This window comes from Tinamus guttatus, unplaced genomic scaffold, assembly GCF_059628265.1.
Source record: "Tinamus guttatus ecotype Peru unplaced genomic scaffold, ASM5962826v1 Tinamus_guttatus_pri_ptg000172l, whole genome shotgun sequence".
NCBI classification, from domain to species: Eukaryota; Metazoa; Chordata; class Aves; order Tinamiformes; family Tinamidae; genus Tinamus; species Tinamus guttatus.
The window spans coordinates 3,502,108-3,517,650 of record NW_028288706.1 but is presented as its reverse complement, the minus strand read 5'-3'; the positions used below and the strand labels follow the sequence as shown (position 1 = coordinate 3,517,650).

Sequence of the window (15,543 nt, the reverse complement as noted above, 5' to 3'; positions counted from 1 at the left end):
TTGGTTAGCAAGAGTGCTCAGAGCACCCCTCAGTTTCAAGTAAAAGTACATTTGCAAGATTTGTAAAAGTATATTTGCAAGATATCAGTCTTGAGCAATGTCTTGCCACACAACTTTTAATTCTCCAGTCTACATCTCTCTTTCCCTGTGTTGATCATGCAGTGATTGCAAGGATTGCAAGACCTGCACCCGCTGTAGGCTGGCTGCTCCCAGCACTGTTTGCTTGTAGTCTGGCAGGAATTGCTAGGGGAGATGTGTATGACAAGAGTACTTCACTGTTCATTGCCCTTGCTGCAGTCATCCTCATCTCTGCTCCTCTTTCTGAAACCTAGAAGCATATGACTCTTCCTCCTGTGATTAGACCATCTTGTCTAAGACGGCAGAGGTCCAAGTTTGATGTTTTGGAGAAGACTCATTGCTTAGCCATGAGCAATGTGGGCTGGGCAGGTAAGTCCAGCCAGACTTTTCAGGTGCTTCTGACAGGAGGCAGGGAAGGTGTGTGCAACATTCTGTTAACTCAACGTAACAGCCTGTTTTACCTTCTTGCTTCCTGGCAGGAAGAGGCAATTCTGCTGATTGGCAGTAGCATGGGGGAAGAGTGCAACTATAACAGACCCAGTCACCGGTATGTAACCTGCTTTCTTTCTGTGCTGCTTCCTGCCACTTGTTTCTTTTCTTAGGTTCATGGTCTTGTACAAAAATGTATTGGAAATGTCTGATTTGTGCTGCATTTTGCTATCAGCATTTTTTTTTGTCCTGTGGTCCTGCTTTTACATAGAAGAAAAATGCTATTTTTTATAAAAAGTGGAAATGCAAGTACAGGTTTACAGTCTGTCCTTCCAGTGATATTAGTTCATACTTAACTCATACTCCTTGCACTCAGCTGTTTATTTAAAAATCTAAAACACCATCAACCCCCAAACCTGAGGCCCTGTCACACATGTCTGCTTGTTGTTAAGCATGAAAAATTTCCCCAACACTTAGAAATAGGGGTGGATGACCCTTTCCTGAATTGCAAGGGAGGGGAATTCTCCTGTTTTCTCCCCATTTGGAGACAGAGTGACCTGATGCCACCAAACTGACCCTTCTGAAGCCCATGTTGGTCAGAGCTTTCCTGTTCTTGCAGAGCTGCCTCCAGCATTTGCACCATCCCTTGACTTCAGCAGAGTTGATTTATCCCAGCTGAGGTTCTGGCCTATGAGTCACAGGGTTCATTTGGTGAATTATTTTCTTAGCAGAGTCTCCAAGGACCTCCCTAGGCTGTATGAAACCAGCCATGTAATGAGTTTTAGTGGTGAGATGGAAAGATTCCCGTATTGTGACTGGCAGGATTACTAGTGTGTTAGAGGATTTCCAGTATGATTGTTAGTGGAACCAGCAGGAGGAGGAAAGGTCTGGGTCTGTTCAAATACCCATTTGCAAATGAGCTGCTAAGCAAGACAGCCTGAGCTGGGCACCATGCTGATTCCTGCTGCTTGAAGGGAATGTTTTTAAGGGAATTGTGTCCTGGTAAGGGCCAGCTCTTTGCAAAGGGAGGTGAGCTAGGAAGAAGCACCTGAACGGGAGGTAAATTAATGGATCTAACTTGCTGCAAGACTTTCTTGGTAGCCTTGATTTGTTAGGTCAAACCCACCAGGCAGCCGGACACTCTGATCCCCTGAAACCCTTGTGAAGGTGGGACCTCAAGCAGCAGGGAAGGAAGAAGTCCTTGCTGCCTTAGTGAGGTTTGTCTGCAGCTTCTCTGTGTCCTGGTTGCCATTTGCAAGATGGGAAGGGAAGCTGCATTTCCATGTAGTGGGGTTGCTGGGAGGGTGGTTGCTCCTGTGAGGCTCTTGGACACCCTGAAGGGAGGGTTTGGACATCCAATAGACTGGGAAGTAGCAAAACACCTCTTGCTTATTCTGATTTATTTCCCAGTCTCTTAAACAAAAGCCTTTATGTGGATATAAGATAATTACTGCAATAAGCAAATATGTATTGTTAGATACCTCTACGTTTGAAGTCTCGTTGGGCATTATTTATCAAGATTTTGATCTTGCAGCTAGATGAATTTTTAGAGAGCTTCGGCAACCAAAAGAGTCTGTTCTGCTTTTTAATATTGCATCAAAATGCACCCAAATGGAAATTGCTTAAAGCAGCAATTAAAAGAAAACCTTTCACACTCTTCGTTGTTTTCTAAGTACCCAGATTTCATGCAGGGCAATTTCATGTGGCCACTGGGAAAATTCCTGCTAATAAAACTAATCGTTCATTAATGGGGAAAGTAATGCCCAATAGCATGCAGTAGAAGCAAATATTTAGCAAAGAGTCTGCAGTTATAAGCAACTGTGTCTGTGTGAAATCACCAGCTGATCTATGCTGATGTACAGCTACTGATGCCGGGCCCGGAGCCTGCACAGAGTGCTGTGAGCAGTGAGAAAAGGACAATATTAACAGTCAGCAGCTTGTTCCAGGCACCTGCAGGGCTGTCCACAAGTGCTGGCAGGGGTAGGGAGAGGCAGGACCTCTGCCCTCCTGTCTCCCCTGCTGTCTCTGGCCCAAGAAAAGCCCCCTTTTTTGTGGGAAACCCTCATCACTCCACAAAGTGCCACAGATCAGTTGTTCCAGGTCTGCCTCTGCTCTCTGTACAACCCTGGATAATCTCATTTTTTTGCCTCAGTTTCCTTGCCCTGTAGAACAGGGGTTGTGCTGCTTCTCTGCCAGGGTCATGTGCTGTGACAGGGGTGGGTGAAGAGGTTGTCTAAGGGCAAGTCCTACTCTGACCTCGGACACTGGAACAGCTGAATTCGCTCTGTGTTAAGGAGGAAATGCTGTGGACTGGAAAAGATGCTAAAAGAAAAAAAAATCCTAAGTGCTACAGTCTGTTATTACTTCCAAAGCTTTACTGCAGATTCTAAGCCTTTGGAGATGGCAGGAGCAAATGTCCTACCCGGAGCGCTGCCTCTTGGCCCCAGAGGGGATGTTCCCGAGGACGAGCAACAGGACGTGTCCAAAGGAGCATCCCGTGGCCGTGCGGCGAGGGTGGCAGCGCCGCGTTCCCGGGAGCCCTCCCTGCTCGCGGGAGGGCACCGCGAGCGGCCGCGTTGGCTTTGTTTGGCTTGCGTAAGCTTTAATCTAAAGTTGGAGATGTTTTTAGCTGATCTGTGTTAATGTTGGGTGGAATTAACATGCATACGGGGAGACCATGTGACCCCCTCCCCTCCCCTCCCCTTTTTTCATCGCTTTAACGGATTCCTGCCAAATCAGAGTGGCTCGAGCGCGGCGGGGCTGGGCTGTCGCCACACGGCTCCCAGCAAGATGCCCGCCGTCTCCATCCTTTACAAGGGAGCCATCATCATCAGCAGGTAACGCCGCGGGCGGCGGGGCCGGCGCGCGAGGACGAGGGGAGCAGGTGCGGGACGGCTCTCGCGCCTCGTATCGGCCGCCGCAGCGCAGGCCAGGGCGTCTTCCCGGTGCAAAGCGAGTTTCCTTGGCAAGGGGGTTTTGCTCGGCTGTGCCGGGGTTTCCTCGGGAAGGGGGTTTTCTTTGGCAGGGTTTATTTGCTTGCAGTGGAAAGCTGAGAGAATGAAATGGGAAGGAAGCTTCACTTTTCAGCAGCGCGTGGTGCCTTAACCCTGACCGTGAGATTCCCCTGACTGGGGGCGCGTGCAGGATCCTTTGGTTTTGTGTCTCCTGCCGTGAAGAAAAGGGGTCTGGGTTATTAAGCAGGAATGATGCAGAGATGGGGTTGGTGCTCTGCGTATCGTGCTGTTCTGTTTGATTTATTTGTCTCCTGTGAAGACTTTCTCTTATGTTTCTGGATTCCCCAGGTGAGGTGATGGGTATTTAGGGGACAGTCACTTGTAAGTGAAATTTTCTTGAATGCTCCTTCTTAGGAGCAAACAAGGCTCCTTCTCTGCCCTTTCACCTGTGATCTTGCTCTTGGAGGGTTTTTTTTATCTCTAACTCTTTTATGTTTCTGCCCCAATGCTTGTGCATCTTATTAATGATAAAATTTGATCATATCAAGTAGGCATCGGTTTTACCAAAAGCCATCATAATGTTTCATTTTTTTTAAGTGGCTTGAATTATTTCCTGTTTGCTCCTGATTGATATTTATGCAAAATGCTCTGAAAAGCCTGGACAATTGTTTAATGGGGCTGGGTTGAAGCTTTAGAGAACACAGATTGGTCTGGCTTCCCGGGAATCACTGCCACTGCCATCCTGACAGTGGATAACTTGGCAGCTACTTTATCAGATATTGTGAGCATGAGAAACATTACAGGAACTTTAAGATGCTTTATTTTTAATGAGGAGAGGCAACTTCCTGTCAAATCTGTCTTTTAGACTAGTTTGATATTTGGAAGCCCTTAAGGTGTGCTCTGTTTGAAGAAACGTTCTTTGAAGTTTCTTGTGACCTCTTAGAGTCAGACGACCATGGCGTGGCCCAAGGTGTTCACCCTCGTTAGCTGAGGCTGGTGGAGATTTGGGTTCTGATGTTGATCCAGAAACTCACCTTTGCTCCTGCAAATTAAATATTGCTCAACGGGAGTGTTTGAGGAGAACACTGCTGTGTCTTGTTGCCCGCGTGGCTCTGGTTTGCTCACTGATCCTGCTGGGGTGATCTGACAGGAGGAAGAGAAGCAATGGCTTGAATGAGTGGGTCTTTGTTTCTAAATTAAACTTAAAAAGAAATTAGGGTGACTTTTAGTTAGCAGTAATGTAATCTGCAGCCTCTAATCTCCCTTTCAAAACTCAATAAATAAAGGCAGGAGTTTCTGAAGTCCAGTGCCGGGGCTGTTTGCTTGCGTGAAGCTACTTCCCTTCCAGATGTGTCTCGAAGGGCCTGCCAGGGAAGCTGTCTTGGAAAGCGAGTGATTAATTTTTGCTCCTTTTGTCTGTGCCTGCGTTGCTGGGTGTCCGTGTGCCACTGTTCTGGAAGGTGCTCAGGAAGGCCAGATCCGCCCTCGTTCCCACACAGCCCGAAGAGCTCGAGGCTTCTTTTCCTCAGGATGTGCTGGGAGTTCACTCACTTCTATGAGAGCTAGGGATCATCCAGGATGGGAGTTGAGAGCACCTGGCTGATACGAGTGATACGAGTACCTTGAGTAACACACAGTTTGGGTGACGTGTGACACCTCCTTGGAGCCGTGCCTGCTTTCCCAAAGCTCATGCTGCTGGGTAGGGAGAGACCTAACGGTCAGGATCCCAATTTGGCACAGAGCAAGCTAAGGGTTAAGCTCCTGTTTTACTGGACTTGGCCTGTGGTGAAAAACTTCAGCTCTTAGTCTGATAAGACATAAAGCAAAACTTATTACAGCCTGTTTTTTTTCCAGTTCCCCTGACAGGGAAAGAGATGCAGCAAAATAGGCTGTTTCTCCTTGTCGCGCATTGTGCATGGGATACCAAGCCTTGGAAATGGGCTCTCGCCTGTTTTCTTCATCACAGATTGTGCGTGTTTGTGAAACTGGCTTATTCTTGGAATATTGGTTCGAGCTCTGATCTCATTTACATGGAGCTGGACAGCTGTCCAGCCCCATTAATCCGGGGTAACGGATCACAGACAGGTCCATCAGATTTGCTGGGTGGAGATGATGATGATGTCCATCTCTGCACAGGTTTCTCTGATTTGGGTGAATTTGGGGAGGAAGCTCATGGCAAGGGGCTTGTTTTTAGCCACCATGGACTTGCGTAGGGCTGTGTCCTTCAAAGCCTGGCGAGAAGGTGAGGGAGTCCTTGTGTGCCTGCTTGGTGCACGTGTGCATTCCCTTATTTTAGCCTCTGAAAGATGTCTCTCCTCTCTTGCAGGACGCTCATGGGACCGTATGGAATGGATCGGGTCGTGCATTGCTTTGACTTCTACGACTGTGCAAATGGGCTGGGTGAGTAGTGCCCCTCTATGCGGGGGACATCCTCATGCGCTGGGGGAGCAGGAACAATCCCCCAAATTCCCAGCACCTTTGTTGTGATTTCTTCTCCCTATTTGAAGTCTGACCATTTGCAGAAGTGCTGCTTCTTGTGCCTGCCTGCCGGTCAAGCCTCTGATGTCAACTTGCATGGCAAAGAGGTTAAAGTAAGGTCAAAGTCCTGATTAATTCTATGTTTACTATGAACAGTTGCAGTGCTTAGAGCTGCACAAGACCTCAGTGCAAGATGGCCCTTTCTCTGAGCAGGATTTCTGGGAGCTTGGAGCTTCTTGGAGCTTCTAGGAAAGGTGGAAAAGAACCCACACCTGTGCTGGGCTCTGTCTTCCACCCACTGCCGCGATTGCAGAGCAACAGCGGTTGAGAAGTGCAGCCAGGCTGGCCAATGTGAATACCAATCTGACCTGTCAAAAGCAGCATGGCTGCAAGTAACACTGTGTGACACCAAAGTGACATATGGATGGCACCTGAGCTGACATAGAATGGCATAAAAAAGATGGTCTTATCCATCAGAATGAGAGATTCATAATTTCAGCTTGGAGAAACAAGCTCGCATGTTGGTTAGGGCTTAGGTTTCCTGAGAACTAAGATCATTTGTTAATTATTTACTATGTTTCTAGCTTTGGACTGGGTAACTAGTATTTCTGCTGCAGAAGAATGGTTCAGCAGGATCTCTTCTCCCTGTATTTTACTCATGAGGTATATGGGAGTTCAAAGTAAGTTCTTTGCTCAGTGAATATGGTATTTTGATCTCCAGAGGTAGAGTTGGTTGAGTTGATGGGATTTTAGCTGATGAATTAGATTAGCTTGTTAAAGGAAGAGACCCAAGTCCAACAAAGATGCTGCTGATGCTACAACTTAGAGATGTGCTGGTGATACCTGCCCTGAAGAGTCCCCTTGCTGAGTCCCTATGTTCTTTTTTTCTATCACTCTGTGGCTAGAAGCAGCTAAGGGCTTGGCAAGGTATTGCAACATGCTGTAGTAGGCTGTAATGATACAGCTTTTCTAAGGCCACCATAAGCTTCCTTAGTCCTCTCAGACATGAAACATCCGAAATACGCAGTAGTCTTCCAAGTCATCCTTCTCTGCTTGAAACCTAGCAGAGTAGTCTTTGCAGAAGCTCCATGTCTGCCATAGATTTTTTTAGCTGGAGAAAAGAAGCCTCTGTGAACCTTTGAACCTGTGGCCTTCGTGTTTGCTGCTAGCATCCAGGTCCTGCTGTTATTCCAGCGTAGTTTCTTTAAAGTAGAATCTGTCCACTTCACGCTGGCATGGCAGGTCAGCGTTTGGCCCCAGGTCTGTTACTCTGTGGCTTTAAAGGGAAAGCCACATGTGAACCTCAGCAAAAGTTCAAAGAGGTTGCCTGGCAGCTCCTAAAACCTGAACTTTGAATTAAAGAAAAGCCATCAAAGGGAAGTGTTGATTAAGAAGTATTTCGCAGAAACCCCGAGATCCCATTATCTTGACCTTCATCTTCTTAGGACAGAGCAGTGAGTGATTCACCTGCAATCTGTCCCTTTGTCCAGACAGAAGAACCTGGCAGGGACTGTAAGATCAACAGAGGGATTAAGGGAAATGTAATTGAACATTGCTAGCTTAGACTTTGCAGAGCAGGAGTCCTCTCCACGGTGTGCGCTGAGAGGAGCGAGGCACAGCCGCGTGCAACCAGCACAGGGACACGCAGCAGGTCAGAGCTGCTCTCCCTTGAGCACAAGCCAAGCATCAGCTCTTCTGTAGCGCTTTACTGAGAGAAGAGCCCCCAAAGGTGGGTGGCCACCGTGGTTTTCAGTTTGCAGGGCGAAGATGGCTCCAAAATGCAAGTATGCCCTGTACTGGGAGGCAGAGCTGAGGCCAGGAGGCTTTTGGATCTTGTGCCTAGTCCCGAGGCCCTGGACCGTGCCACATATCCGTTGCTCGGATGCCAAGCGCCCTCTGAGCCACCGGAGATGATTAGAGTTAGGCTAAACGAGCAGATTAGCTGGAGCACCCCTTGACCTATGGTACACGGAGCTGCATGGCGATCCAAGAGCAGGTGAGATTATAGGCCTGAGAAGTTGAGAACTGTGACACTGGCATTAGTGGGAGCAGGATTAAGTGCACCAGTGCAGCTCAAGAGCCTTAAAGCAATTTAAAGAATCTTTAAGAATTTCATGCAGACTCTGTGTAGGTCCGTCTAAACTACCATCCAACCTGGAATTCCCCTGTAAACTTTATTCTGCAAAAGAGAAGCTCCTGGAGACATCAGCATCAGCTCCAGGACCCTTGCCAGGAAGGAAAGATTAAAGAGAGAGATCCAAAATAGGCTAGATTATCTAGTCCTAAGTATGACTTAATAAGCATTATGGTGGGGCTTTGATGCTGTGATAATTAAAGAGCCGTTATTTACCTAAACTGTGTCCCAAATATAAATTGGGTTGAAATGAGTGTTTATAAAATACAAAAATTCCCATGAATGCTATCGCAAATTCTAAAAGCTCCAAACAAAAACCATAGCAAACCCTTGCAGAGTACACTTGAGCCATGCAGAACTAGTGGGTTTTTTTACTGTTGTAAAATGTTTGAGATTAGAAATCTTGTGGCTTGAGCAAGGCTAGAATTTGATTCAGAATTTGATTTGAATTTGGTGGCACATATAAGAGGACATCCTGTGCATGCACAAGGCCTGGAATTGGATGGCCCCCTCCAACTCTTCCATGTCCAAGCACAGCCTTCCAATGGAGGGAAGGCTGTTTTGGGCGCTGCAAGTCCCTGGCCCTGCTGCCAGGACCGTGTGGGTGGCAGGGGCAGGGAGGCAGAGGGCAGGTTTGTTTTGCCAACAAGGGAGTTCAAAGTCAGTTTTCCCTCCTGTCAAAGTTTGAGTGTGTCTGGGGGTAATGCTGTGAGTAATCACTGATTTTAATAACAAGATCGGATTTTCTACTGACATTGTTGGGGATAAAGGAGGATTTGTAGATACTTCAGCTATATTAAGCCATTATTACAATTGATTTGTGGACACAAAAGGGAAATGAGTCATTATTGCTTTTGATACCTAGACAGAGGAGCCTGCGGAAGCCACCCTCTCTGTCAGAAATAAGGCCTCATTGCATTGGTATGTGATATTATAGTTGCAATTATTTTGAGATGCAAATCTTACATGATGTCTCATGCACTTTATCATTTCTAATTACTTTAGGTACTTTAGGTGCATAGAAAGATGTATAACTTCTTTTTGAGTCATCACATTGGCTTAAATATAGCTTCTAGTGTCCTCCCTACCCTCAGGAAATGCTGTGACTTTGTGAGATCCGTGTATAGAGCTGGAGCATCCCATTGCCAGGAGCTTCCTAAACATGTCCCCAGTCTCAGTGCCCGCTCCACAGGGTTTCCCATCCAGGGCTGTCTTCGTGCCTGGCTTACGTGAGCCCCTTGCCTCTGTTTGGGATGAAAAGCCCCTCACCAGCCACCCCAGCTCCGTCGGGAGTCCACAGGTCCTGCCAAGAACCAGTTCAGCGGATTTACAGCGGGCGATCCTTGGCGATGAGTAGCCTGAGTTTGTTTTAGCTTCTGTCGCTCCTAGGAAGTTTCGGCTGCCCTCCGGGACTGATGGGGTGCAACAGCTCTCAGTGCAATGCGCTGGAGTCCAAAGGCACCCAACCTGCCAGACGGGCCGGGCCAGGCCTGCTCCGCGAAGCTCCAGGTGCTCAGGTGTTCTGGTCCTCCTGGTTCCGACACATCCTGTCTCTGCAGTCACATCACCCAGCCAGTTCTTGCTGTTCTGCATAATGCAATTCCTGTTATTTCTTGAGACTTTTACAGTACCCTTTTTGACTTGAGGGGAAAAAAAAAAGTGATAAGGCATTGAAATGATCTCAGTCCTGTGCCAGATAATCTGCAATGAATTAATTATTGGTGATACTATCAAGCAGCTAATTGACATGTTATTGGATTGGGAATATGCCACTACTAGTGGCTCATCTGTACTCCTGCCTAAGGGCACAGTGCTCCATGTGCTCCATCAGTCCCAGACCAGGGCCTGAGAATTCAATCTGCAAAGGCCCAAAGAGGCCCCTCTGCTGCACTGTGCTTTCCATTTCTGAAGACTGCAGGGGAGAAGAACTGTCTTCAATATTTTGATGGGTCAAACCCAGTCAGGAATGCAGTGCCATCGCTGGGATGGCGTTGGGGTTTTTGTGTTTGCGAGAAGCAGCAATGGATGGGTGTGTATGTGAAAGAAACGAATGATGGCAATGTAGTTCTAATCTGTTTTAATGGGCGTACCTTGAGACACTAACTCTTTCCTTAGAGGTCAGAAGTGTCCCAGGGCAGGTTCAGGTCAGACATCTGAGCACTCCTGAACATCCAGCTGCCCTGTGGTCTTGCTGTAGAATTCACTGTGGTGAGAATGATGTCGCTGAGTCTCTGTGGGGCCTTCAGCAAACACCGTTTCCTCCTCCTCAGCGTGGCACTAGGGTCACCGCCTGTCCCTCCCTGTGTCCTGGGAGGCTGTTTAGTGATTTAAAAGTTCAAAGGAGCTGTCAGGAGAGAAGGTTATGTGGCCTGAAGCGCCAGAAGTGACCCTTCCGTGTGGAGCTGCTCCTCTCCATGCCCCTTGTCCTCAGTGTGCCCTCTCCTCACCGCGTGCTCGCAACAGCAAAATGTCTGATCAGTGGGTCTCCGGGAAGATTTGTTAATTAAAGCCAGGCTTTTTAATCCTACTGTCCACAGCCCGGATCATGGAAGCAGGATTTAATGAGACCCTGACAAGTAAGTCTCTTCAGCCTTTTCCTGCCAGACAGCTTATGTAATTGTGCCCTGCCACGAGAAGCGAGTGCACTGCAGTCCCCTCGGCTAGGGATGGCCAGAGCTTTGGGTGAACGCGCACTGCTGCTAGCGCCCAGCACGGATGCTGCAGAGCCTGTGCCCACGTTGGACCTGTGCACCCAGCAAGAACCTGCTATATTTACCCATTGTTGTGCTGAGAAGGGCGTCTGGCTGGGGCATTGCACGGACCTACGTGGCTTTGGAGGTGTCGGTGCATCTCGGACACCGCTACTCAAGGGTGGTGTTGCAGAGCCCTGAGTGCCCTGTGGCAACACAGGGGTTCAGACCCCGAGAGCTCCAAGATTGCTGCTTCCAGGCTCTGGAGAAATGCTCTTGTCCCCAGTGACTTTGACTGTGACAAGAATTTATTGACCCCATCAGAGACATGGGCACGGTCCCCACCAGCTGTGGCCAACAACTGAGCTGATAAAGTTTCTCCATCAGTGACTGCTTTCACTGGAGATTATGAATTTTCTGGTTGATGGAAGTTCACATTCCCTGCCTCTCTGTTTCCTGGAAACTCTCTGTAGTTGTCGTTCTGAACAGAAGCTTTTAGACTCTTGTGTTCCTGGCCACAACCCGTCGTTCCTGCTGCTTCCCTCGCTGCCAGAGCTCCTTTCGGGTGCGTGTGGTGCATTGCTGCTTGTGCAGTGCACAGGATTTGCAGGATAAAAAAAAATAGTTTCAAAAACAATTCGAGCTATTTATGTCTGAAAGAAGCTAATAAAGCAGTTAAGACACGTTAGCAAATCTGATGGTTATGCTTAAATGCTTGCAATCACCTTTCTGTATGGTTTACCCATATACTTAAACGTAGGGAGATAACGCCATCCCGAGCGCATGTTCCTCAGCTGTGTTTCTGTGCGTTGTGAAATCTGTGGAATAAAAGGGGGTGTTGGAAGCTGCCCTCGCATGCTGTTGTTGTGACGTCCTGGGACTGGGTGGAAGGTTGTTTCCCACCGTGATGGCCCAGGACAGCACTCGCCCGTGGAAACGACGCTTGTTGGTGCCCTTGTGCAATAAGGTAATTTCTCTCTCTCTCTCTCGGTAGGTATTAAGGTAATTGGTGGTATCAAAGAGCTCACAGGAGAAGAATATGGAGTTTATGTCAAGAGGATCCTACCAGGGGGTGTTGCTTATGCTGATGGTGAGTTAAACGTGAGGGGCAATATTGCAACTTGAGAAAAGCCAAAGGATAGTGTACCCATTTAATGCATTGTGTTACTGCATATCTGAGACATTTCCCTGCAATTTGCTAGCAGTGGGGAGTCATTGTAATGTCTGACAGCAGCCCTCCGTCTGGAGCCAAGGACATTTAGATGATTCTGAGGCATGTAGATGACTCCACTGTATTTACAGCATGATACATCCATGCTTCAGAAAGAGCTCTCTCCATTTTGTGCTCTCTCTCTTTTCTTAGGTGTCATTAATTGTATTTAGCCTGAAAATGCCCTGAGATCCTTCTGCTCTGATCTGGACTGCACCATTAGTCTCATTCTGAAACTTCCTCAGATAAGTCAGTATTAGACAAGGGTCTGCAGAGTTGACCTTTTATAACATAAGCTAGAAAGATTTTTCAAATGTTACAACATCATTTGTTCATCTAATAAAGGAAAATAAATCCAGAACAGGTGGAGGTGAAACTCATGGGTTTTCTACCTGACCTCAAAAATTAAATCAAGCAAAAGCTTTACTGCATTTTTTGTTTGCTGTCATGCCTTCCTGCAACGTAGGAAGTACTGTGGCAACGACACAAATTGTTTAGGGAGGCTGCAGAAACTTCATCTGTGAACATCTTGAAAAACAGGTTGGATAAGCTTCTCATGAATGACCTACTCATATTTCATCTTGTCTTTGTGTAAAGGGAGGGACTTCCTGACTTCTCTGAGTCCCTTTTAGCTGTATTTGCTGCAGTTTCTATCCATTAGTTTTCTTTCCTAGGTCGCCTGCAACCAGGAGACCAGATCCTGGAGGTCAATGGAGATTCCCTAATTGGAGTTACAAGTGAAAGGTATCATATCCAAATGGGGACTTTGCATTCCTGTTGGTTTTGTATAATTCTGAGAAGTGTTTCAGGCTGCAGGCTTGCATAACGAGCACCAGTGCTTGGTCCCTGCCCTAATGTAAGCAAAGCACCCAGCACTGTTCCCAAGAGCCAGCTGTGTTATGGGACTATGGCAGACTGAAAAGTTTCTACATAAAAATAGACCAGGAAACCCAAAGTGTATTATGAGAAATTCACGTATGACCTGCAATGCTGGCTGAATCTAGCCTCACCTTTCCGTGCGGGAATGGTCATTTTCTCGGTATATTTTTAGCTTTCCATGAGCAGCACTGTCAGAATATGTGCACGTTGCAAAAACGCCTTGCCTGGAGTCATACCACAGCCCTGAACTGCTGCAGAGGAGGGCTAGAGATGCCCCCTCTTGCTTATGGCCCCCCACAGCCACGTGAGATTAGCCAACATACAAGCTCAGCAGTGCAGGGATTCCTTCCAGAGCTGCGATCCAGCCCCTTGTCTCAGTGCCAAGAATTGCTGATTACCTGGATCACCAGTTAATTACTGATCCAGGTGAACACTACGCTTTTGGGACACTGTTTTTCCTTTAAATATTGTGCTAGACCACTGGTTGCCTTGCACTTCTGCCTGTCACTTTTTAGCTGCCACAACTGGATAGATCTTTGAAAAGCAGCCCAAGGAGCTTCTCCTGCTCCCAAATCCCAGATCCTGCTCTTTTTGATGGAGGATGTTCCCAATTACATTTCTGCAGCTACAGGGGCTGTGTTATGCAGGGATGCTCTGTCTGGTCTGTGGACCTCTGACTCTAACTGGGATGCATGTATTTTGAATTGGGAAGTAGTGGATGTCTCCAAGGAGCCTTCCAGAGGGAGCAGGTGTGCAGGGAGGTATTTGCCTGCTGGCATGAACATATTCTGGGTTTGCTTTATTATCAGGAGCTTCTAAAGTTAATAAAGAAGTAGGGAGTTGGGCGGTGACTTAGCTTCCCTCCAACCCTGCTGCCAGGCAAGAAAATCAAGGCTGCTTAACAGATATTCAGCCTACCAGATGCCTCTCCCTCAAAAAAATGTCATTTGGCTGCTCTTGAGGGTTTGCCCAGGACACGGCTCACTGCCAGGCTTGACGTGAGCTGTGACGTGCCAAGGAGCGAGCTCGGGGATGCGTTGCTGCAGCCGTGTTGCCATGTTACAGTTCTTTGCTTGCCTGTCCTCTTGCAGGGCTGTGGATATCCTGCGAACAGCATCTGCCACCAGCCACATGCGCCTTCTTATAGCCCGAGATGACGACGCCAGGTAAGGTGGTGTCATGCGTGTAGTCATGGTTGGCACAAGCTCTTGCTGCACTGCTATTAAATGACCAGGGCTCATCTTGTCTGGCTGAGGAGTATTGGAGCCACGTGCCCTCTCTTCTCTTGCTATGCAGAGATGTTATTTTTGTTCAGTTCCCGGCCTCCATTTCCACCAACAACACTTGCAATGGGAATGGCAGCTTGCACAAACAAATTTGAAGCCTTTGAGGAAGTTGCCCAAAGGTCTTCATTAGCTCTAAAATGGTGGGAACATTTGAAAGTCATAACAGGAACAGAAACAGAGTTGTTATTACCATCCCTTTCCTTTCTGGTTAGATACATTATGCCAAGATGGTCTTTCACCTGGATGTGTTTCCCAGTTTCAAGGCTTAGGAAGAGCTTTAGAAATAGAGTGGTACCTTCCCCACAGAATTCCTCTCTGCCAGAGTGGGAGATCAGATTCTCCCTGAAGCCTCTTCACTACCTGCTTCCTGGAGAATCTTGCATTTTCCTGAGACAGTTGGATATTTGAAAGGATAAAGAAAGCGTTCAGTTATGTCCTGGCCAGACATTGAGCATCCCAGGACAGAGGGCAGGGTTATAGAAACCAAGCTGGGAGATACTATTAGGGAGATACCCCAGAATCTGTAAGCTGAACACACTTAAAGTATCTGACACAGTGTGCTGGAGCATTCTGTATCTTCTGAAAAAAATACATGTCTGGAAGATGCACCAGTAACCACTGAAAATAGAGCAGGTTAAGGTAAAGTGCAGTTGTGGGCAGGCAGCCGGTGTCTGAGACGATGCTGAGTGTGAAATCCAGAGCAAAGCTGCTCATTGAACAGAGCCCCTCTCCAAAAAAACTGCAAATGCTGGTGGCTTCCAGCCATGAGAGGCAACGGGACTTGGTTTGGCGGCTCCTTCCCACTGAGCAGGGACAGAACAAGGCTGCAAGGAAAAGCCAGCAGTTCCCCAGGGTGCCACACCAAGAGGCAGCCCTTTGTGGCAACGCGAGGGCAGGCGTAAAGGTCTGTTGAGGCTGGTGGGACAGAGGTTTGCACCGAGCGTTAGCAGCTTAAGATCAGGGGATCATTTGTTCAATGTTCCTGCAGCCCTTAGGGTTGGAGATCAGAGTTTCATTCCTTGTCCATCGATGGCTATGGAACACTATTGCCTTGGCAAAACAGTGAGAGCACTATAACGGAAGGGATAAGGGTGATTTTAGTGTGGTTATGTTCTGTTGGAAGAAGTATCTTGCATTAGTTGTTTCAGCTAGTTTTATTCTGTGCTCCAAGTAAAAATAACATGTCAAATAATTACAGTAACCTGTAAGTTTCTGAGTCAGCTGCTGAGGAAGTGCTGAATGAAGTGACTAGATCATCCAACTCAGATTTGGGGATGTGGCTGTTTTGGTGTGAATACATTTGCACAGGTCACTCATTGCAGCTCTCCCACTGGCGAGCAGTTTTCCTTGCTTTAGCTGAGGAAATAGTAGCGGGCAGCTTGCACTGCTGGCTGTGCTGTGCCAG

The 15,543-nt window shown here is 47.6% G+C and overlaps 1 protein-coding gene across 2 annotated transcripts in view; it reads left to right on the top strand.

The window, feature by feature from the left end:
* Positions 1-3,233: 3,233 nt before the first annotated feature.
* Positions 3,234-15,543, top strand: part of LOC104571220 (syntaxin-binding protein 4-like) — a 38,888-nt gene continuing 26,578 nt past the window's right edge. For both annotated transcript variants that reach the window (XM_010218303.2, XM_088523027.1), the window contains exons 1-5: positions 3,234-3,344; positions 5,788-5,861; positions 11,758-11,853; positions 12,648-12,717; positions 13,944-14,018. In XM_010218303.2, coding sequence (XP_010216605.2) covers positions 3,298-3,344; positions 5,788-5,861; positions 11,758-11,853; positions 12,648-12,717; positions 13,944-14,018 — 362 coding nt within the window. In that variant the 5' untranslated portion in view covers positions 3,234-3,297. The remainder of the gene's footprint in view (positions 3,345-5,787; positions 5,862-11,757; positions 11,854-12,647; positions 12,718-13,943; positions 14,019-15,543) is intronic.